Source organism: Peromyscus californicus, unplaced genomic scaffold, assembly GCF_007827085.1.
Source record: "Peromyscus californicus insignis strain IS unplaced genomic scaffold, ASM782708v3 Scaffold_10__1_contigs__length_136768540, whole genome shotgun sequence".
Lineage (NCBI taxonomy): Eukaryota > Metazoa > Chordata > Mammalia > Rodentia > Cricetidae > Peromyscus > Peromyscus californicus.
The window spans coordinates 66,957,241-66,977,784 of NW_026294391.1; the positions used below are offsets into that span (position 1 = coordinate 66,957,241).

General features: G+C 35.6%; 2 protein-coding genes across 2 annotated transcripts in view; both read left to right on the plus strand.

Annotated features, from left to right (window-relative positions):
* LOC128108395 (dentin sialophosphoprotein-like) overlaps window positions 1-5,421 on the plus strand; it is a 29,025-nt gene extending 23,604 nt beyond the window's left edge. Inside the window, exon 4 of the mRNA XM_052734886.1 lies at window positions 5,380-5,421. Coding sequence (XP_052590846.1) covers window positions 5,380-5,421 — 42 coding nt within the window. The remainder of the gene's footprint in view (window positions 1-5,379) is intronic.
* LOC128116910 (uncharacterized) overlaps window positions 1-20,544 on the plus strand; it is a 280,495-nt gene that overhangs the window by 213,919 nt on the left and 46,032 nt on the right. The gene's annotated exons all lie outside the window — the stretch shown is intronic.

Genomic DNA, 20,544 nt, shown 5'->3' on the forward strand with positions numbered 1-20,544 from the left:
AAAATTAATCTTAAGTATTGTGAATGAAACCATTTAACCAAAATCAACTTTGAAAACACTGATCTTTTTTATTTAATTTTTTTTTCATTTTACATACCAAAACACTGATCTTTTTAAGAAGGGTATTTGAAGTAGCTTTGGCATTCTAAATTCTCATTTATTTTTAAATGAATAGCACTTGAGTTATTTTGGTGACATATCAGAAAGCAAAACCCCCCAATTGCTTTTCTAACTTTAGTTTAAAACCTGTTTATCTTATTTTTCTTTATAATGAATAAACCTTTTTTTTCATGCAGTAGCCGACTTTATTCAGAGAATCAGACAATTTATACTCTGAGGGTTAAGAAGAGTCACATAGTAAAGTGCACAATCACAAGGACAAGCCACACATGGCAAAAAAACATGTTGTTCCATAGAGGCATGTAAACAAATAGCAATAGCCAGTTTAATGAATAATCTGAAACGACTCCTCTCCGCTACCAGGGAGCAGTACGAAAACACATTCCAAGAACAATGTGTTTTTGAAGAAACTGAGGTCATAAGACCCTTGTCTTGTTTTCTTGGAGTTTTCTCAGAAATACTCAGAATTCTCACACAACTCCATTTTTAGACAGTGTTCCAACATGTGCCAGATCTGTGCATTGAAAACAACATTTTTTTGAGAAACTGAAGTAACTAAATAAATAAATTAGAGATATACTCCCTTGAGTTAGAAAAGTCAGTATCATTAAGTTGTCAGTTTTTCCAACTTTGTCTGCAGGTTAAATATAATCACAATCAAAATCTTTTTAGGTTATTATGAAAAAATGTGATATTTGCTGGGCATAGTGGTGAATACCTTCAATCACAGCACTGGGAAAGCAGGCCAACAAGGTGCATATAGTGCATTCCAGGTGCTCCCAACCTTCAGGAACCTATATTTTTATCAAATATTTCCTCTAGTAGTCTGAATTCATGCACAAATTAAGATTGCTAAAGTATATGGAGAACTATTTTTGACAATAACTAAGTACTGTTTTTTATGTAACTTTACAAACACATTATCAACAAAGCATAATTAAGTTGCTATACATTAAAATTTATCCCTTTTATACATTAGACAAAGTAAATAAATAAATTTTAGTGTCTTGTGCAAATATTCAACTTTATATAATTTTTCATAAAATAAGTAAATGAATATAACTATACATTTAGAGTGCAGCACAGATTCAAATAGCCAAAATAGAAGCCAAAATTATCTCCTTAATGCTTTTATTACTTTAGTAGAGAACAGTTTTATGGTTTTTCCAAGAGACAGCATCTTCCTAGAAACAGCAAGTATGGCTTTTATGTTTTTCTTATATAAACTTAAAGTTAATACTTGCTAATTATAAGTAATAAAAGTATTGTTCAGATAAAATCTTTAAAATTTAAAGAGCTTGTTTTTCTTGTTTTCCCAATTATTTCTCTCAAGTGAATGTTTGTTTGCATTAGTATGACAAAAACTGAAATATGTTTTATTTATTCTTTTGTTATTTATAACCAAATGAAAGCATGGTTTTAACGTTTACAATTTTTAAGGACTATAGTTACCATTTTGTGGTTAAAATTATGGCACTTAAGAACTATGTTTTCTAACTAAGGGTGACAAGATAAAATATACCTACAAAATAGATTTCATTTACATTAAAAACAAATTTTCCAAGTGCAAGGCATTGATTTCTCTAAAATGTAATAACAAAATGAGCTTTTTATGGACAATGTATCAAAATAAATATTATACCTGTCAATATATTTTCTAATGTTTATATCAGGACTAGACAATTGAAATATTTGCAACCAACTAAAATGTTTTCATTGGAGATGAGCAGGCTTCACAGTAAATTGTGAATAGCTTTGGAAATAATGTATTTGTTGTGCCTTCCAAAACAGTATTTTCTGTAAGAGTGGTTGCCTTCCATTAGATATTTGCTGTTCCAGATTTCCCTGGTTTATTATATCCATGTTCATTGAAAACAACTGTTGTCAATAGAACATGGATGCTTTTCATTCATACAATTAACAAAATGATAGAATCTCACGTTTCAGAAATAAAACTTTTCTACCAATCACAAGTCAACTAAAACAACCAACCCAGGTCCAGCATACATAGTGAAACCACTTGCACCTTTTTTATTGAAGTATTTAATAGACATTTAATAATTAAACCATCCTTTATGCCAAAAAAATAAAGTCTAAGTGATTAACATAGCTGCTAGCATCTAAAAACTCACAGTCTAGTAACCTTCATATAAAACAAGTACACATTTGAGATAGCAGGTAAAAGAAAACAAATTTAACAGCTTCTCTCTGAGTTACCAGAGTGGTTTGAAGTGTTTAAGATACTTTGATCACAACACGTTGCCAATGTAATTAAGTTAGTTCAAAGTATATGTGTAGGTTATTTTGTGCTACAAGTTTTAGAAATACTTAATGATATCTTAATTCCCAAAGTTATCTCTTTTATGGTAATGGCTAATTTTGTCTTTAGTAGAATTAGAACTACATTGCTAAATGACTAGTGTCACTGAATAAGTTATCTAAAAGATTATAAAAGCAGAAGTAATACAATTCCATATCTGATGACAGATGTGACTGACTTACAAGAACTGCATTAAAACCATTCAGAGTCAGCCATTTTGTATTTACAGCATAATGTTTGAAGTACAAAGTGATGAAATAATGACACTGAATAATAAAATACTTTCATGAACAATACAGTACTTTTATATAGTCTATTAAAACTAGAAAGTTATAAGTATGGAGTAGGCATTTCCATTAATAAATGTTTGCACATAACAATCAAATATGCTTTTTGTGCTGAAGCTCCCTCTTACATCTAAAAAGTGCTGCAAATATAAATCAGTAAACATGTTCTTATTTATATGTATGTTGAATATTGAGAGATAAGGCACTGTTTTGGAAAGACTGAAAGTTACAATATAACATTGTCAAAAGTAAAATTGTCTTAAGAGGACACCAGTTCCCAAATAAATGCACAAATGGAGATTTATTCTTAGGAATACTTGGCTTGTTTCTAGCCACCATTTTTAAAATTATCCCATCTACTTTTTGCCTCTGGGCTTTTATCCTTCTCTGTTCTATATACCTTTCTTTACTTCTTACTCCATGGCTTGCTGTATAGCTGGAAGTCTGGCCCATAGAGTACCCCTCTTCTTCCCCTTTTCTCACTCCTCAATCCTCTTCCCAGATTTTTCCTCATATTTATTTTCTCTGAGTGCCCGCCCCACCTAACCTTTCTCCTACCTAGCTATTGGCCATTCAGCTCTTTATTAGATCAGTCAGGTGTTTTAGACAGGCAAAGTAACATAGCTTCACAGAGTTAAACAAAGGCAACATAAAAGAATGCAACACATCTTTGCATCATTAAACAAATGTTTCACAGCATAAACCAATGTAACACATCTTCAACTAATATTCAACAACAGAGGGACATTTATAAGTTTAATTAGTGTGGTTAACAGACCTTAAAACAAATGTTAAATGCCCACATAGTCCAGAGAATGCAGTGTCCTAAAAAAAATGGCCCTCAATATATTTACATAGAGATAATCAATTTGTTCACTCCTGGCTTTTTATGAGTATGCTATATTTTCTTACAGTGGAAGATGTGTTTCTTAGAAATTTTCAATCTGAAATACCACGAAAGATCTCCTGTTCAAAGATAAAGGCAACTTGCTCAAGGTCTGTTAATTGTCCGACTTCTTTACTAAGAGCACCATCAGTGTACTAAACATTACCATAAAGTAGCTATTTGATATAACAATTTAATATTTTTCCATGTTACTAAAGTACTTGATGGTCTCTTAGTGTTATATTACTTGTCAGATAATGATTTTTATCTTTCATATTTTTGTAGTGTTGAGTTATTGAACCAGGGCCACTGTTGTTTAGACAAATGATCTACCATTTAACTACACCTATAACTTAGATGGGGACTTGAAAATGTTCAGTTGAGATATAATAAACTGAATTGTATTTTCTTTTTGGTATAGTTAAAGGTCTCAAATTTAATGTAACCAAAGTATTCTCTCCAAGAATTCTGAGAGGAAAAAAACTGCAATTAAAAAAAGAGAGAGCCACTACTAATGTAAATCTTTCAGTTTTTCTCTGGATAATTTATGAGAAAAATCATCATTAATCTTAATAAAAGATGAAGATGTTGCCAGGTAAGATGGCACATGCCTTTAATTCTAGCACTCCAGAGGCAGAAACAAGCAGATCTCTGTGAGTTCGGCATAGCCTCATCTACATAGCAAGTTCCAGATAGACTAACAGACTACATAATAAGACTATGTCTCAGAAAAGAAAAATAGCTTTAAATTTTGTTTTAAACTTTTTTACATTTATGTGATGTGTTGTTTTCTGAGCCAAATACAGACCTACAAAGACATGGGTGAGGAATCTAAAGTGAACCAGTTGTCCCAAGTTCCAAGTAAGAAACACCTTTGTTACTACTCTGGTGTATAGAAAAATAAATGCCCATGACCTTTCTGAAAGCAATTTCAGAATCATGATTTCCCTGATTCTTCAGGGTTTCTCATCCAGTTTTCTATTATAGTATCAGAGCTGCATTTTCATCTAGTAAATTGTATACTACCAATAGAAACTGGTAGCATCTAAATAAAATACATAGTGATAAACAATGAAGAAAGAAAAGTTTGTGATAGGCCCTGAAATGACAATTTATAGATAATTATATGTGATTCTCAACCAGAAAAAAATTACTAAGATTGCTAATTATGAGAATTTTAAGCAGTTCAGAAAATATGTAACTCATTCAAAATATTCTTCAATACAAATTGTAAATGGTATGTAAAGTTACATAACAAAAGATTGAGAAATTGATGAAATTGGAGGATAGATAAAATTTGCAGTTATTCAAGCGCGTAGTAATACAAAATACACTTTTAAGTTATCTCTATTTCCCAGATGAGGAATTAGAAGCATAGAATATTCAAGTAATATTTCCATTATTACATAGCTATAAGATGAAATAGCATATAATTAAACATAGAGTTAATTTCTTTATTAGATATGACATTCTGTTGTAGCAATCAAATACAGTAAGCATAGCATTAACCTAATATATCATGCATGTAGGTTCCAAACTAACATCACTATGGTCCCATCTTAGTATTTTAATAAACAGTATTATCCCTGTTATTATAAGATAATCATAGCAGTTTCTTGAGTAAGGACTTGAACTTTTCAAGGGTCACAATATCTAACATTTTCTATTAAATAAACTATTTAAAGTACTCTATAAGAAGAAATATATTTTTCTTTTATTATCACTGATGACTCCCTAGTTTTTTTTTTTTTATTCTGTTGTTGCAGCTCAGCCTCCAAACAGGTAGCAGACAAAACCTTGGCCTTTGATTAATGAAAAGAACACCTTGAGATAGAAAAGACAAAAGCACAACCAAGAAGGTTCTGAGGATATGAGCAAATAACTTCAAAAAGAACTACAAAGATCCCTGAGCAATGTTTATTTTATGTTTATTCTTAGATATTCTCCCCATTATATGTCAATGCATTTATTGTCTGTTGTGGCCACAAATATTTCAAAGTACCATGTGATATATGCCCCATCCATATTACTTACATGTGACAGACTCTGTAATTAGGAAAAGGACACACTATACTGTTCTCTAGATATACAAAAGTAAATTTTATTGTTAAATATTCAAAATGCAGACGTGTTTTCCAACCAGAAATTCTTCCCTTTATTTTTATTCTCAAGAAGATAGCTTTACCTTTAAAAAATTTAAGACAAATTTTATTTATTATTGTGGTGACCATTTTAGATTTAAAAGAACCCATACTTAATCTATATTTTATTGTTAATCTTAATTGTTGTTGTTATCACTGTCTTGTGAGTATGGAGCTCAAAATTAAAATAGTTAAGACTCATAAGTATTGTGTAGTGTTTGTTTAACTTTCTATTTATCTCATTCAATGAATCTATCTATGGATCCTCCTGAAAGAAACAACAGATCATATAGGACTTAACAATATAGCTGAAAAATAATTGAAATAAAAGAAAACTTATTTCCTTTTCAGTTAGAAGACAGAGCTAGGTTTCTAGACATACTTAAGTAAACACCTTTTGACTCTTGATTTCCAGGTACACTACACACTTAGGACAATCAAGCCATGCAAATTTGAGAAATCTTTATATAAGATACAGACAGTGAAGACACTCTGTGTGCTCTATTACTCATCACTTAAATTTAAGTGTCTTCTCCAGCTAGCCAAGTCTCCTAAATATTCTGTGCCTTACTTTGTTTATACACACACACACACACACACACACACACACACACACACACACACACACACAGCATGTTCTCTTTCATACCTTCCCTCAACATAAAAATTACCTCCTTCATAAGCCTCATATAAACAATATGGATGGACTCTGTCCACGAGTTTTTAGTTATAGGTCATTCAATGTATATGTTAATACATTTGGGAAACTACCAATAGTTTAGCATACATATAGAGTTCATTGTGTAGATGGGGTGGTGATAGTAACTCACATTGGGAACAGATGTAAGACCCTTGTTTACCATAATAGAAAAGTCAGGCTTCTCTCAAAAAAAAATGGATAATTCTTAAGAACTTAAAGCAGGGTAATAATATGATGTGATTGAGCTGCAAAGAAACCAGTTTATTGGTTGTATGGAGGGTGGATTTTAGAGGAAGCTGAGAGTTAAGGGCACTAGAAAGCCTGTCTCCCTGAATTATTGTAGACTTTTAACTCAAATGGTCTTGAAATAAGGCAGTAAGCAGTAAAAATGGAGATGAGAAAGTATGCTTGAGATATTGAAATAAAAACAACTTAAAATTGCTGATTAATTGGATGAAGGAGGAAAGAAGGAAATACTTAAGAGAACTCAGTTTTCTGATGTGAGTGATATTGGTGGTATGATTAATCTAAAAATAGAAAACAAGGAGTATTAGGTATGCCTGAGGAGATAGTTACATTTGGCTTAAGATTTAGATTCCTAAGTAACATCTAGAAATATCCTTGGCCCTGCAAGATTTCTCAGTGGTTAAAGGTGCCTACTGTCACTCCTGATGATCTACATTTGATCCCTGAAACCTTCATGGTGGAAGGAACAAACCAACTCCCATAATTTATCCTCTGACCTCCACACATGTACCAGTGCACATGCACACACATACACACTCACAAATTATAAATATAATTTTTAAATGAAAGTAAAAAATGTAAATGAAAATAATGTTCCAGATTTATCTAGTGTGAGACCAGAATCTTAAGTGTCCTCAGTAAAGAAAGAAAGCTAAGCATAACAATGTTAAGAATACCTTGTTATGTTTTGGTTTGGTTTTTGGTTTTTGGTTTTTCGAGACAGGGTTTCTCTGTGTAGCTTTGTGCCTTTCCTGGAACTTGCTTTGGAGACCAGGCTGGCCTTGAACTCACAGAGAGCCACCTGCCTCTGTGTCCCGAGTGCTGGGATTAAAGGTGTGTGCCACCACCGCCCGGCCAAAAATGCCTTGTTTTTAATGTGTTTAATTTCCAGAACCTTACATCTTCTTTATTTACATCAATTAGGTGAATGAAGAAAAACCTAAAATAAACAAGAAAGTAACAAACTACATGTTTACATTGAACATAAGCATTCATTGATTTCTGAGTCTTTTCTGCATAATCCTAACATATATGAATAAATTTTCTTTTTAATTCATTTCATTCAACATCATATTTCTATATTTGTTTCCTCTAGATTTTACTGGCAAAACACCCTCTAAATATACAGATATTTTAAAATTCAGTAAATTGTACAAAACAAGTTTTCATAGTTACTCAACTTGGCCTCCTTGAAGATGCTATTCATTCTGTAAAATAAACCAACAAAGTTGTCAATATATAGGAAGGATATGGCATAAGGCTCTAACATCCTCTCCAGAGCTCCCCTATAGTCCTTTTTTACATAGTTTACTGGATTCTGAAGTTGTCCCAAGTTATATACTCACATCTGAAGATTTGGAGCTAGATGCACAGAAGAGAGAAAACATTTGGTATTTGTCTGAATCTGGGTTATCTCATTCAATATATTTTCTAATTCCACCCATTAATCTGAAAATTTCATCATTACTCAGTTTTCTGCTGTTAAATACCATTCTACAGTGTATCTATACCATATTTTCATTATCTATTTTTTCCATATGAATAGCATCTAGGTTGATTAGATTCACTGTTGTGAATAGAGCAACTGGACATTTGCTAAATAAATATCTGAAATAGGTTGTCAATTCCTTTGGGCATTTTCCAAGAAGCAATATAGCTAGTTCATATGGTAGACTCATTTTTAGCTTTTGGATAATTACTACACAGATTTACAGAGTGACTGTACCAGGTTGCAATCCTACCAACAGTAAATGATGGCTCTCCTTTCCTCATGTCTTATGCAGCATTTATTTTGTTGCCTTTAGCCATTATGACTGAGATAAGATAGAATCTCAAAGCTGTTTGGATTTTCATTTCTCTAATTGCTAAGGATGATGAACATTATTGAGATGTTTCTTAGTCATTTTGTTTCCTTTGAGAACTCTCTGTTTAGATCCATAGCCTGTTTATTAAATAGGTCATTTGTTTTTATGAGTCTCTTTTTGAGTTCTTTATAAGTCTTGGATATTAATGTTCTATCAGATGTGTAGCAGACAAATATTCTGCTCTTCACTTTTGTTTCCTTAGCAATTCAGAAACTTTTAGTTTTATGAGGTCCTACTTGTCAGTTGTTGCCTTCGATTCCTGGGTAAATGGAGTCCTTTTCAGAAAGCTATTTCTTCACCTGTATCTTGTATGGTACTTGCTGACTTTTTTTTTCTTGCAGTTGCAAGTGAACATTGAGGTCTTTGATCCATTTTGAGTTAATTGTTGTTAAGGGTGATCATGGAGACATCCAGTTTTCATAAAATCACTTTTTGATGAGGCTATCTTTTCTCCAGTATATGTTTTTGTTAGCTTTGTCAGATATTAGATGGCTGTAGTGATGATTGTTCAATTTTCTTCCATTGGTCTACATGCCTGTTTTTGTGTCAGGACAATACTGTTTTTTATTACTATATAACACTGATATATCTGGAATGGTAATCCCTCCAGCAATGTTCATTTTATTCATGATTGCTTTGGCTATCTGGAGTCTTTTGGTTATTAGAATAGTTTTTCTTCTATTTCTGTGAAGCATTAGATAGGGATTTTATTGGATTGCATTGAGTCTGAATAACTTTTAATATAATGATCCTTTTCATAATGTTAATTCTACAATTTTGTGAGCATGGGGTGTCTTTCCAGGTACTGTCTTTCTCAACCTTTCTTCAGAGATGTAAAGTGTTCATTATAGATGTTTTTAATTCCTTTGTTAGGTTTGTTCCTAGAACATTTACTTTCTTGAGAATATTGTGGATGAGTGTTTGTTCATGATCTTTTTCTCAGTATATTTGTTATTGGTGTATCAAAAATAGATATTGATTTTTTTAACTTGACTCTCATCTTGAAAGTTTGCTGAAAATGTTGCTCATTTCTAGGTGTTTCCTGGTAAGCATTTTAGGATCTCTTAATGTATATTATGTCACCTGAAAATGGGGATAGTTTGACACCTCCTTGCCTATTTATATTCCTTTAATTTTATTTTCTTTCCTGATTGTTCCAGCTAGTGCTTTGTCCACTCTATTGAAAAATAATGTAGATAGTTGACATCCTAGTTTCCTCCCTGATTTCAATGGGATTGCTTTGAGTTTTCTCCATTTAGGATGATGTTGGATGTGAGTTCCTCATATATAAACTTTACTATGTTAAAGTATGTTCCCTTTAGTCCTACAATATCTAGGACATTGATCATGATGGAATAGTGGATTTTGTCAAAAAGCTTTTTCTGCAACTATTGAGAGGACCATGAGATATTCTTTCTGTCTTTAAAACCGTTTTGTGATTATTACATTTAATGACTTATATCTGCTGTATCATCCTGGCATGGTGAATATTTTTTGATATATGCCTGTATTTTTTGCAAGTATTTTATTGAGGATTTTTAAAAATCTATGTTCATCAGGAATATTGGGCCTATAGTTCTTGTTTTTTATCAAGCTTTTGTCTGGTTATGGTATTTAGAGCAATACTGGATTCATAGGAGTTTGGAAATGCTGCTTCTGTTTCTGTATTTATTTTATTCTCTCATATATTACACCCCAACTGCATTTTCCCTCCCTCCCTCTTCCTGGCCCTCCCTCCCCAACTCCTCTCCTCCCTCCCTGATCCATGCCTTTCTTTCCCTTCAGAAAAGGCCAGGCCTCCCAGGAATATCAACCAAACATGGCATATTAATTGCAGTAAGACTAGACACATCTCCTCATCGTAAGGCAGGATGAGGGAACTACCCAGTAGTAAGGAAAGGATCCCAGAGCAGTACAAAGGAGTCAGAGACGCCCCCCCCCCCCCCCGCTCCCACTGTTAGGAGTCCCACAGAAACACCAAGCTATACAACCTTAACATATGCAGAGTACCTAGGTCAGAACCATGCAGGATCCCTGATTGTCGGTTCAGTCTCTGTGAGCCCTCCTAGCCCTGGTTAGTTGATTCTGAGCCATTTTCTTGTGGTGTTCTTGAACCCTCTGACTCCTATAATCCTTTTTCCCATTCGTCCACAGGATTATCCAAACTCCACCTAATGTTTGGTGTAGGTTTCTGAATCTGCTCCCATCAGCTGCTGGATAAAACCTCTCTAGTAATGATTATGCTAGGCTACAGGCTACAAGTATAGTAGAGCATCATTAGGAATCATTTCATTGACAGTTTTCTTTTTTTGAAGTTGTGTTTGGTACTATCCTAGGTGTCTTGTCTATCTACCCTCTGGATCCTGGCCATCTAGGCAGTGACAGGCATGGTCTCCCTCTTGTGGCATGGGTCTCAAGTTGGACCAGTCATTGACTGGCCACTCCCACAAGTTCTGTGTCATCTTTACCCAAGCACCTGTTGCAGGAAGGACAACATTTTGTGATTGGCTTGGTGTTTCATCCCTCCACTGGAAGCCTTGCCTGGTTAGAGAAGGTGGCCTGTTCAGGCTCCATATACTCTGTTAGTGGGAGTCTTTGCTAGAGAGCCAATATCATAGATTTCTAGGAGTTTCCATTGCTCTAGGTTTCTACCTCACCCCTGCAATGCCCCCCAGTTCTAGTTGTCTCTTCCACATGTTCCCTTCTGTTACCATCCCTACCCTTTCCCAGGCCACCCATGAAATCTATTCTATTTGCCCTTTCCAGGGAGATTTGCACATCCCCCTTGGGCTCTCCTTGTTACCTATCCTCTCTGGATCTATAAATTGTAGCATAGTTATCATTTAATTCACAACTAACATCCATGTAAAAGTGAGTACATACTCTGTTTCTTTTCTGGGTCTGGGTTGCCTCATTCATTTTCATGATGTTATGTTATTTATTTAATTTTTTCATTTTACATACCAACCACATTTCCCACTCCATCCCTCTCCTGCTCCTCCTCTCACCTCCCCCCAACCCACCCCACATCCACTCCTCCAAAAGGGTAGGGCCTCCCATGGGGAGTCAACAAAGCCTGGTACATTCAGTTGAGGTACTACAAAGCCCCTCCCTCCTTGATCAAGGGTGAGCAAGGCATACAACCATAGGTAATAGGCTCCAAAAAGCCAACTAATGCACCAAGGATAGATACTGATCCCATTGCCAGGGGCCTCTCAAGCAGACCAAGCTATATAACTGTCTCCCATATGCAGAGGGCCTAGTTTGGTCCCATACAGGTTCCACAGCTGTTGGTCTAGAGTTCATGAGTTCCCAGGAGCTTGAATCAGTTGTCTCTGTAGATTTCCCCCATCATTATCTTAACCCCCTTGCTCATATGAACCTCTTCCCCCTCTTTGAATGAACTTTCAGAGCTCAGCCTGATACATGGCTGTGGAACTCTGCATTTTGCTTTCATCTATTATTGGATGAAGGTTCTATGACAACAGTTAGGGTAGTCACCATTCTGATTATAGAGGAAGGCCAGTTTAGGCAACCTCTCCACGATTGCTAATAGTTGAATCTGGGGTCATCCTTATGGATTCCTGGGAATTTCCCTAGCACCAGATTTCTCCCTAACCTCATAATGGCACCCTCTATCAAGATATTTCTTTCTTAGCTATTTGACTCTAAGGAAATTACCTAGTGCTCCATTCCATGAGACTGCTCTACAGGTTACAAAGGCCATAGGGTCAAATAGCTAAGAAGGACCACAAGGCTAAGGACATTAGATTTAAATTCTAGTCTAACTCAAAAGCATAAGATTCTAATTACCATGTTGCACAACAGATGTGTAGCACATGCATAATTTGTAATAAAGACTGTTCATTTTTTTTTAAAAAAAGATAGCTTTCATTGCTATCCCACTCCATCCCTCCCCCAGCACAACTATCCCATTCCCTCATGTTCTTATCCCCTATCCCCTCCCCTCTTGCCTCCCTGCCTCCCCTCATCACCAGTTTACTCATGGAGATCTCATCTGTTTCCCTCTTGGGGGTCCTCCATGTTTCCTTGCTTCTCTGAAGCTGTAGGTTGTAGTCTGATTATCTTTTGCTTTACATCTAGTATCCACTTATGAATGAATATATACCATGTTTGTCTTTCTGAGTCTGGGTTACCTCACTCAGGATGATTTTTTTCTAGTCCCATCCATTTGCCTGCAAATTTCGTGATGTCATTGATTTTTACCACTGAGTAGTACTCCATTGTGTAACTGTACCACATTTCCTTTATCCATTCTTTGGTTGAGGGGCTTCTAGGTTGTTTCTAGGTTCTGACTATCATGAATAATGCTGCTATGAACGTAGTTGAGCATGTGTCCTTGTGGTATGATTGAGCATCCCTTGGATATATGCCTAAGAATAATATCATTGGGTCTTGAGGTAGATTGATTCCCAATTTTCTGAGAAAATGCCATACTGATTTCCAGAATGGCAGTACAAGTATTCACTCCCGCCATCAGTGGAGGAATGTTCCCCTTGCTCCACATTCTCTCCAACATAAACTGTCATCAGTGTTTTTGATCATAGTCATTCTGACAGGTGTAAAATGTTATCTCAGAGTCATTTTGATTTTCATTTCCCTGATGATTAAAGATGTTGAGGAATTTCTCAAATGTCTTTTGGCCCTTTGAGATGATTCTGTTGAGAATTCTCTGATTGGACCTGTAGCCCATTTTTAATTGGATTATTTGATATTTTGATGTCTAGTTTCTTGAGTTCTTTATGTATTTTGGAGATCAGCCCTCTGTCAGATGTGGGGTTGGTGAAGATCTTTTCCCATTCTATAGGCTACCATTTTGTCTTACTGACTGTGTCCTTTGCCTTACAGAAGTTTTTCAGTTTCAGGAGGTCACATTTATTGATTGTTGCTCTCAGTGTCTGTGCTACTGGAGTTATATCTAGGAAGTGGTCTCATGTGCCAATGCATTTAAAACTACTTCCTACTTCCTCTTCTATCAGGTCAGTGTAATGGGATTTGCATTGAGGTCTTTGATCCACTTGGACTTGAATTTTGTTCATGGCAATAGATATGGATCTATTTGCATTCTTCCTCATGTTGACATCCAATTATGCCAGCACCATTTGTTGAAGATGCTTTTCTTTTTTCCATTGTGCAAATTTGGCTTCTTTGTCAAAAATCAGGTATTCATAAATGTGTGGATTAATGTCAGGATTTTCAATTCGATTCCATTGTTCCACATGTCTATTTTTATGCCTATACAAAGCAGTTTTTATTACTATAGCTCTAGAGTTGAACTTGAAGTCAGGGATTGTGATATCTCCAGAAGTTGCTTTATTGGACAGGATTGCTTTGGCTATCCTGGGTTTTTTGTTTTTCCATATGAAGTTCAGTGTTTTTCTTTTGAGGTTTGTGAAGAATTGTGTTGGGATTTTGATGGGGATTGCACTGAATATGTAGATTGCTTTTGGTAAGGTCACCATTTTATTATGTTGATCCTACCTATCCATGTGAATGAGAGATCTTTCCATTTTCAGATATCTTCTTCAATTTATTTCTTCAAAGATGCAAATTTCTTGGCATACAGGTCTTTTACTTGATTGGGTAGAGTTATCCCCAAGGTATTTTATATTATTTTTGGCTATTGTGAAGGATGATGTTTCTCTGAATTCTTTCTCATCCCATTTATCATTTGTATATAGGAGAGCTGCTGGGTTTTTTTTTTTTTTTTGGTTAATCTTGTATCGAGCCACATCACTGAAGGTGTTTATCAGCTGTAGGAGTCCCCTAGTAGTGTTTTTTTGGAGTCACATATGTATACTATCATCCTATGTAAAAATGGCAAAAGTTCGTCATCTTCCTACCCAATTTATATCTCCTTGATCTCCTTTTGTTATCTTATTGCTTTCTCTAGCTATAACTTTCAGTACTATATTGAATAGATATGGAGAGAGTGGGCAGCCTTGTCTTGTTCCTGATTTTAGTGGAATCACTTTGAGATTTTCCTCATTTAATTTGATGTTGCCTGTCAGTTTGCTTTTATTACATTTTGGTATGTTCCTTGTATCCCTAATCTCTCCAAGACCTTTATTATAAAGGGGTGCTTGATTTTGTCAAAAGCTTTTTCAGCATCTAATGAGATGATTATGTAGGGTTTTTTTTCTTTCAGTTTATATGGTGGATTACATTGACAGATTTCCGTATGTTGAACCATCCCTGCATCTCTGGGATGAAGCCTACTTGATCATGGTGGATGATTTTTTTGATGTGTTCATGGATTTGGTTTGCCAGTATTTTATTAAGTATTTTTTGCATCAATGTTCATGAGGGAAATTGGTCTGTAATTGTCTTTCTTTGTTGCATCTTTGCGTGGTTTGGGTATCAGGGTGACTGTGGCTTCATAAAAAGAATATGACAATGTTTCTTCTGTTTCTATTGTGTGGAACAATTTGAGGAGTAATGGTATTAGCTCTTTGAAATTCTGGTAGAATTCTTCACTGAAACCACCTGGCCTGAGCTTTTTGGGTTGGGAGGCTTTTAATGACTTCTATTTCTATAGGGGTTATAGGTCTACTTAAATTGTTTATCTGGTCTTGATTTAATTTAGGTGTGTTGTACCTATCTAAAAATTTTTTCATTTCTTTTAGATTTTCCAATTTTGTGGAGTACAGGTTTTTTGAAGTATGACCTGATGATTCTCTAGATTTCCTCGTTGTCTGTTGTTACATCTCCCTTTTCATTTCTGATTTTGTTAATTTTGATTGTCTCTCTCTGCCATTTGGTTAGTTTGGTTAAGGGTTTGTCTATCTTGTTGGTTTTCTCAAAGAACCAACTCTATGTTTCATTGATTCTTTGTATTGTTCTCTTTATTTCTATTTTATTGATTTCAGCCCTCAATTTGATTATTTCCTAGTGTCTATTCCTCCTGGGTGAGTTTGCTTCTTTTTAATCTAGAACTTTTAGTTGTGCTGTTAAGTCAATAGTGTGAGATTTCTCCAACTTCTTTATTTAGTTAGCCCTTTAACACTATGGATTTTTCTCTTAGTATAGCTTTCATAGTGTCCCATAAGTTTGGCTGTTGTACATTCATTTTCATTTATTCCAGGAAGTCTTTAATTTCTTTCTTTATTTCTTCTTGACCCAGTGGTGATTCAGTTGAGCTTTATTTAGTTTCCATGAATTTTTAGGCTTTCTGTAATTTGTGTTGTTTTTGTAGAATTCTAACTTTAAGTCTTAGTCGTCCGATAAAATACGGAAGGTTAATCTGATATTTTGTATCTGTTGAGATTTGCTTTGTGTTCAAGTATGTGGTCAGTTTTACAGAATGTTCCCTGGGGTGCTAAGAAGAACATATTCTTTTGTGTTTGGGTGGAATGTTCAACAGATGTCTGTTAAGCTCATTTGAGTCAAAACATCTGTTAGTTCCCTTATTGCTCTGTTAAGTTTCTGTCTGGCAGACCTGTCCATTGATGAGAGTGGGGTGTTGAAGTCTCGTACTATTAGTGTGAGGGGTTTGATGTGTGATTTAAGCTTTAGTAATGTTACTTTTATAAATGTAGGTGCTCTTGTATTTGGGACATAAATGTTCAGAATTGAGACCTCATCTTGATGTATTTTTCCTGTGATGAATATATAATATTCTTCTGGATCTCTTGATTACTTTTAGTTTGAAGTCTATTTTGTTAGATATTAGGCTAGATACACCAGCTTCCTTTTTAAGTCCATTTGCTTGGAAAATCTTTTCCCAACCCTTTACTCTGAGGTAGTGTTTGTCTTTGAAGTTGAGATGTGTTTCTTATATGCAGCAAAAAGGATGAATCCTGTTTTCGTATCCATTCTGTCAGCCTGTTAGTCTTTTTTATAGGCGAATTGAGTCCATTGCTATTAAGGGATATTAGTGACCAGTGATTGTTTATTCCTGTGGATTTTTTTTTTTTGGTTATAAGGTGTGTGCATACCCCTTTTTTGGGATTTGTTGGTGTGGGATTATCTATTGCCTGTGTTTTCGTGGGAGCATCTCATTTCCTTATGTTGGATTTTTTTTCCTAGTGCTTTCTGCAGGGTTGAATTTGTGGATAGATATTGTTTAAATCTAGTTTTCTCATGGAATATCTTGTTTATTCCACCTATGGTGATTGAAAGTTTTGCTTGGTATAGCCAACTGGGCAGGCATCCATGGTCTTATAGTGTCTGCATAACATCTGTCCAGGACCTTCTGGCTTTCAGGGTCTTCACTGAGAAGTCAGGTGTTATTCTGATGGGTCTGCATTTATATGTAACTTGGCCTCTTTCCTTTGCAGCTCTTAATATTCTTTCTTTACTCTGTATGTTTAATGGTTTGATTATTATATGTTGAGGGGACCATTTTTTTATTTTTTGGTTCAATCTATTTGTCATTCTGTAAGATTCTTGTATCTTTATAGGCATTTCCTTCTTTAGGTTAGGCAAGTTTTCTTCTATTATTTTGTTAAATATATTTTCTGTACCTTTAAGCTGGTATTCTCCTTCTATCCCTATTATTCTTAGGTTTGGTCTTTTCATGGTATCCCAGATTTCCTGGACAATTTGTGTTATGACTTTGTTGGCTTTAATGTTTTCTTTGACCAATGAATCTATTTCCTCTATCATATTTTGAATGCCTGAGATTCTCTCTTCTATTTCTTACATTCTGTTGGTTATGCTTGCGCTATACTTCCTGTTTATTTACTCAGATTTTCCATTTCTAGCATTCCCTCAATTTGTGTTTTCTTTATTGTCTCTATTTTAATTTTCAAGTCTCGAACTGCTTCCTTCACCTGTTTGGTTGCCCTTTCTTGATTTTCTTTAAGGGATTTATTGATTTCTTCCATTTCTTTTGTTTTTTCCATCAATTTCTTTTTTTTTTTAATTTTATTTTCTGGAGCTGAGGACCAAACCCAGGGCCTTGAGTTTGCTACGCAAGCACTCTACCACTGAGCTAAATCCCCAACCCCTTCCCCCAATTTCTTTAAGGGAATTTTTCATTTCCTCTTTAAAGGCCTCTTATCATCTTCATGAAATCATTTTTAATGTCATTTTGTTATGCTTCTATGTTGGGATGTTCAGATCTTGCTGTTGTAGAACTACTAGGTTCTGGTGGTGCCATATTGCTGTTTATACTGTTGAGTGTATTCTTGCACTGCTATCTATCCATCTCTTCCTCCAGTTGGTGTAAGTGGTGTCTGTCTCAGGGAGCTACTCTTCATCCAGTCAGCACTGATGGTGTTTGTGTCTCAGGGAGCTGCTGGGGTCTCAGGGGGTTGGGCGAGTTTGGGGGACAGAGTGGAACTTGTAGATTGCAGGGTCTAATAGGGGTGGTAGGAAGGCCTGCCCACAAGAGTCTTGCCTCCTGGCTTGCAACTGTGGCTGTAATGGGTGGGGGTAGGGGTGTATGGGTTGTGCCCCTAGGGGTAGGGCTTAGAGGCTGGGGTGACCAGCTGGGAGAACAATGACTCACCTCTTGGTCCAATCAGAGCTGGCAGAGTCTGTCTTTCTTCGATTTCTTTAAGGGAATTTTTCATTTCCTCTTTAAAGTCCTCTGTCATCTTCATAAAATTACTTTTAAGGTCATTTTCTTCTATCTCTTCTACACTCGATGTTCAGGTTTTGCTATTGTAGAACCGCTAGGATTTCATGGTACCATATTGCCCTTTGTGTTGTTGAATTTATTCTTGTACTGATGTCTTCTCATCTCTTCCTCCAATCAGCAGTGCCTGTGCCTCTAGGGGTCACTCTTTGTCCAATTGGTGCAGGTGGTGTCATTGCCTCTGAGGACCCTCTTTGTGCGATTGGTGCAGGCGATGTCTATGTCTCAGAGAACCAGTATTGATACAATTGGTTCAGGCAGTGTCTGTATCTCAGAGAGCCTCTGAGGTCATGGGGGAAGGGTGGGATGGTGGACAGAGTGGAACTTGTAGAATACAAAGTCTGATTGGGGTGGTGGTGGGGAGGCCTTCCCACAGGAGGCTTGCCTCTGGCTGTTTATTGGGGCTGCAATGGGTGGGGGTGGGGGGCATCTGCTGTGCCTCAGGGCCTAGGGCCTAGAGACTGGGTTGTCCAGCTGAGAGAACAGTCACTCACTTCTTGGTCCAATTGGGGCTGACAGTGTCTGTGTATTTTTTTAACAGTTGTGTAACACTCCATTGTGTAAATATACCACAATTTGAGGGACATCTTGGTTGTTTCCAGTTAGTGGCTATTATGAATAAAGCAGCTGTGAAAAAGTTGAACAAGTGTCCTTGTGGTATGGGAGAGCATCCTAATATACGCCAAAGATTAGTATAGCTGGGTCTTGAGGTAAATTGAATCCCAATTTTTTGGAAACTGCCATGTAACTCGAATTGCTAAACAGTCTTATTAATAAAAAACCAGAGGCCTGATATTGGGGTAAATACTGAAAGATCAGAGGAATAGGACAAGCCACAAACATCCTTACCTCACTAACACCTCAGTCTCCAAAAGAGACCTACTTCATGTATACCCTCACCTATATGCCTTTCTGTTGTGCCAACTAACTTCCTCACTCTGCCCAGCTACATCACTTCCTGTTTGTCTGTACAGATCTAGAGACCTCTGTGGTTAGTGCTGATATTAAAGGTGTGTGTCACCATCCCTGGCTCTGTTCCCCATTGTGGCCTTGAACTCACAGAGATCCGGATAGATCTATGCCTCCTGAATGCTAAGATTAAAGGCATGTGCTACCCTAGCCTGACATCTATAGATGTTATCAATAGAAGCTGGCTTTTTCCTCTGATCTTCAGATAAACTTTTTTAGGATGCACAATATTTTGGGGGAAACAATATATCATCACATTTCCCCTTTTTTGTCTAAAATAAATTATAACAAATACAAGAAAAACTATATATATTAAGTACAATAACTATATACAATATATACAAGCATTAAATACATCAACAATGTCTAGTCCATTTGCATTTGACAAATTCAGAGAAAATATTCCATTATCCTATTTTTGTGAATCCAAAGGATTGTATCTAATTTACCTTCTATCCTAATTTTCATACCCAAAACTATCTTTTGATGTCTTTCAAACGTACACACTTTATACTTCTTTAGTGAGTTTATTTACTGAAATTGTTAACAAGGAAAACCGTAACTACAACTATCTAATCTTCAACTCCCTCAGAGACCCAAGAAGGAAATAATATTACCTAGTAAAACAGAAAGTGCAAACAAGCGACTTCCAAAAAATGTGTTATGACAGAAACAACTCCCTGGACAGTCACCCAAGATTTCTCTGCAACGTTGGGGCATCATCTTTGGCCTACAGACTTAGCATATCTGACAGACTCATCTGTCAAGCGGGATTTTCCAAAGAGCCTTCCTACCTTGTCTTGACAAGGATCAGCAGTCCTGCTTGTCCATTTTTGACAGCATACTGTCAGTACTCGATGCGAGGGTAGTTTCTTTCCCGGTGGCTAACTTTTGACAAAGTGAAAGTTAACTCCATATGGAGTTTCTTCAGTGCTTATCATTTTCTCTGAAGTAGATTGGTGCTGCCAGGAGCAGACATGTCTCATAGTCATAAAAAAAAAGAAATCTATGTTATTAAAACATCTTAAATGCCATAATCTGTAGATCTCGGAAGGGTTTGAAGGTAACCTGTCTATCTAAAATATATCTCTGCTTGACGTTGAAAACCTACCTAATATGACTACAAATTTAATTGTAATTACTAACCACTAACTTTCATTTCTTTATATCCTAATTAATTGGTATTAACTTTCAAGGATTAGCAATTTGCAATACATTGTTAAATGAACTGTATAGGTACAATATCTTGAACAAGATTAGAAATATATGTACAATGTTTTCTAACAAAATCAATCCCAATTTTGTAGCAATATACGTAATTTGTATACGATATACAAAAATCCAATCCAATGTAAAATATTTAAAATTAGTAGTGCCCTCTAAAAGTAGATTCAGTAATCTACCTT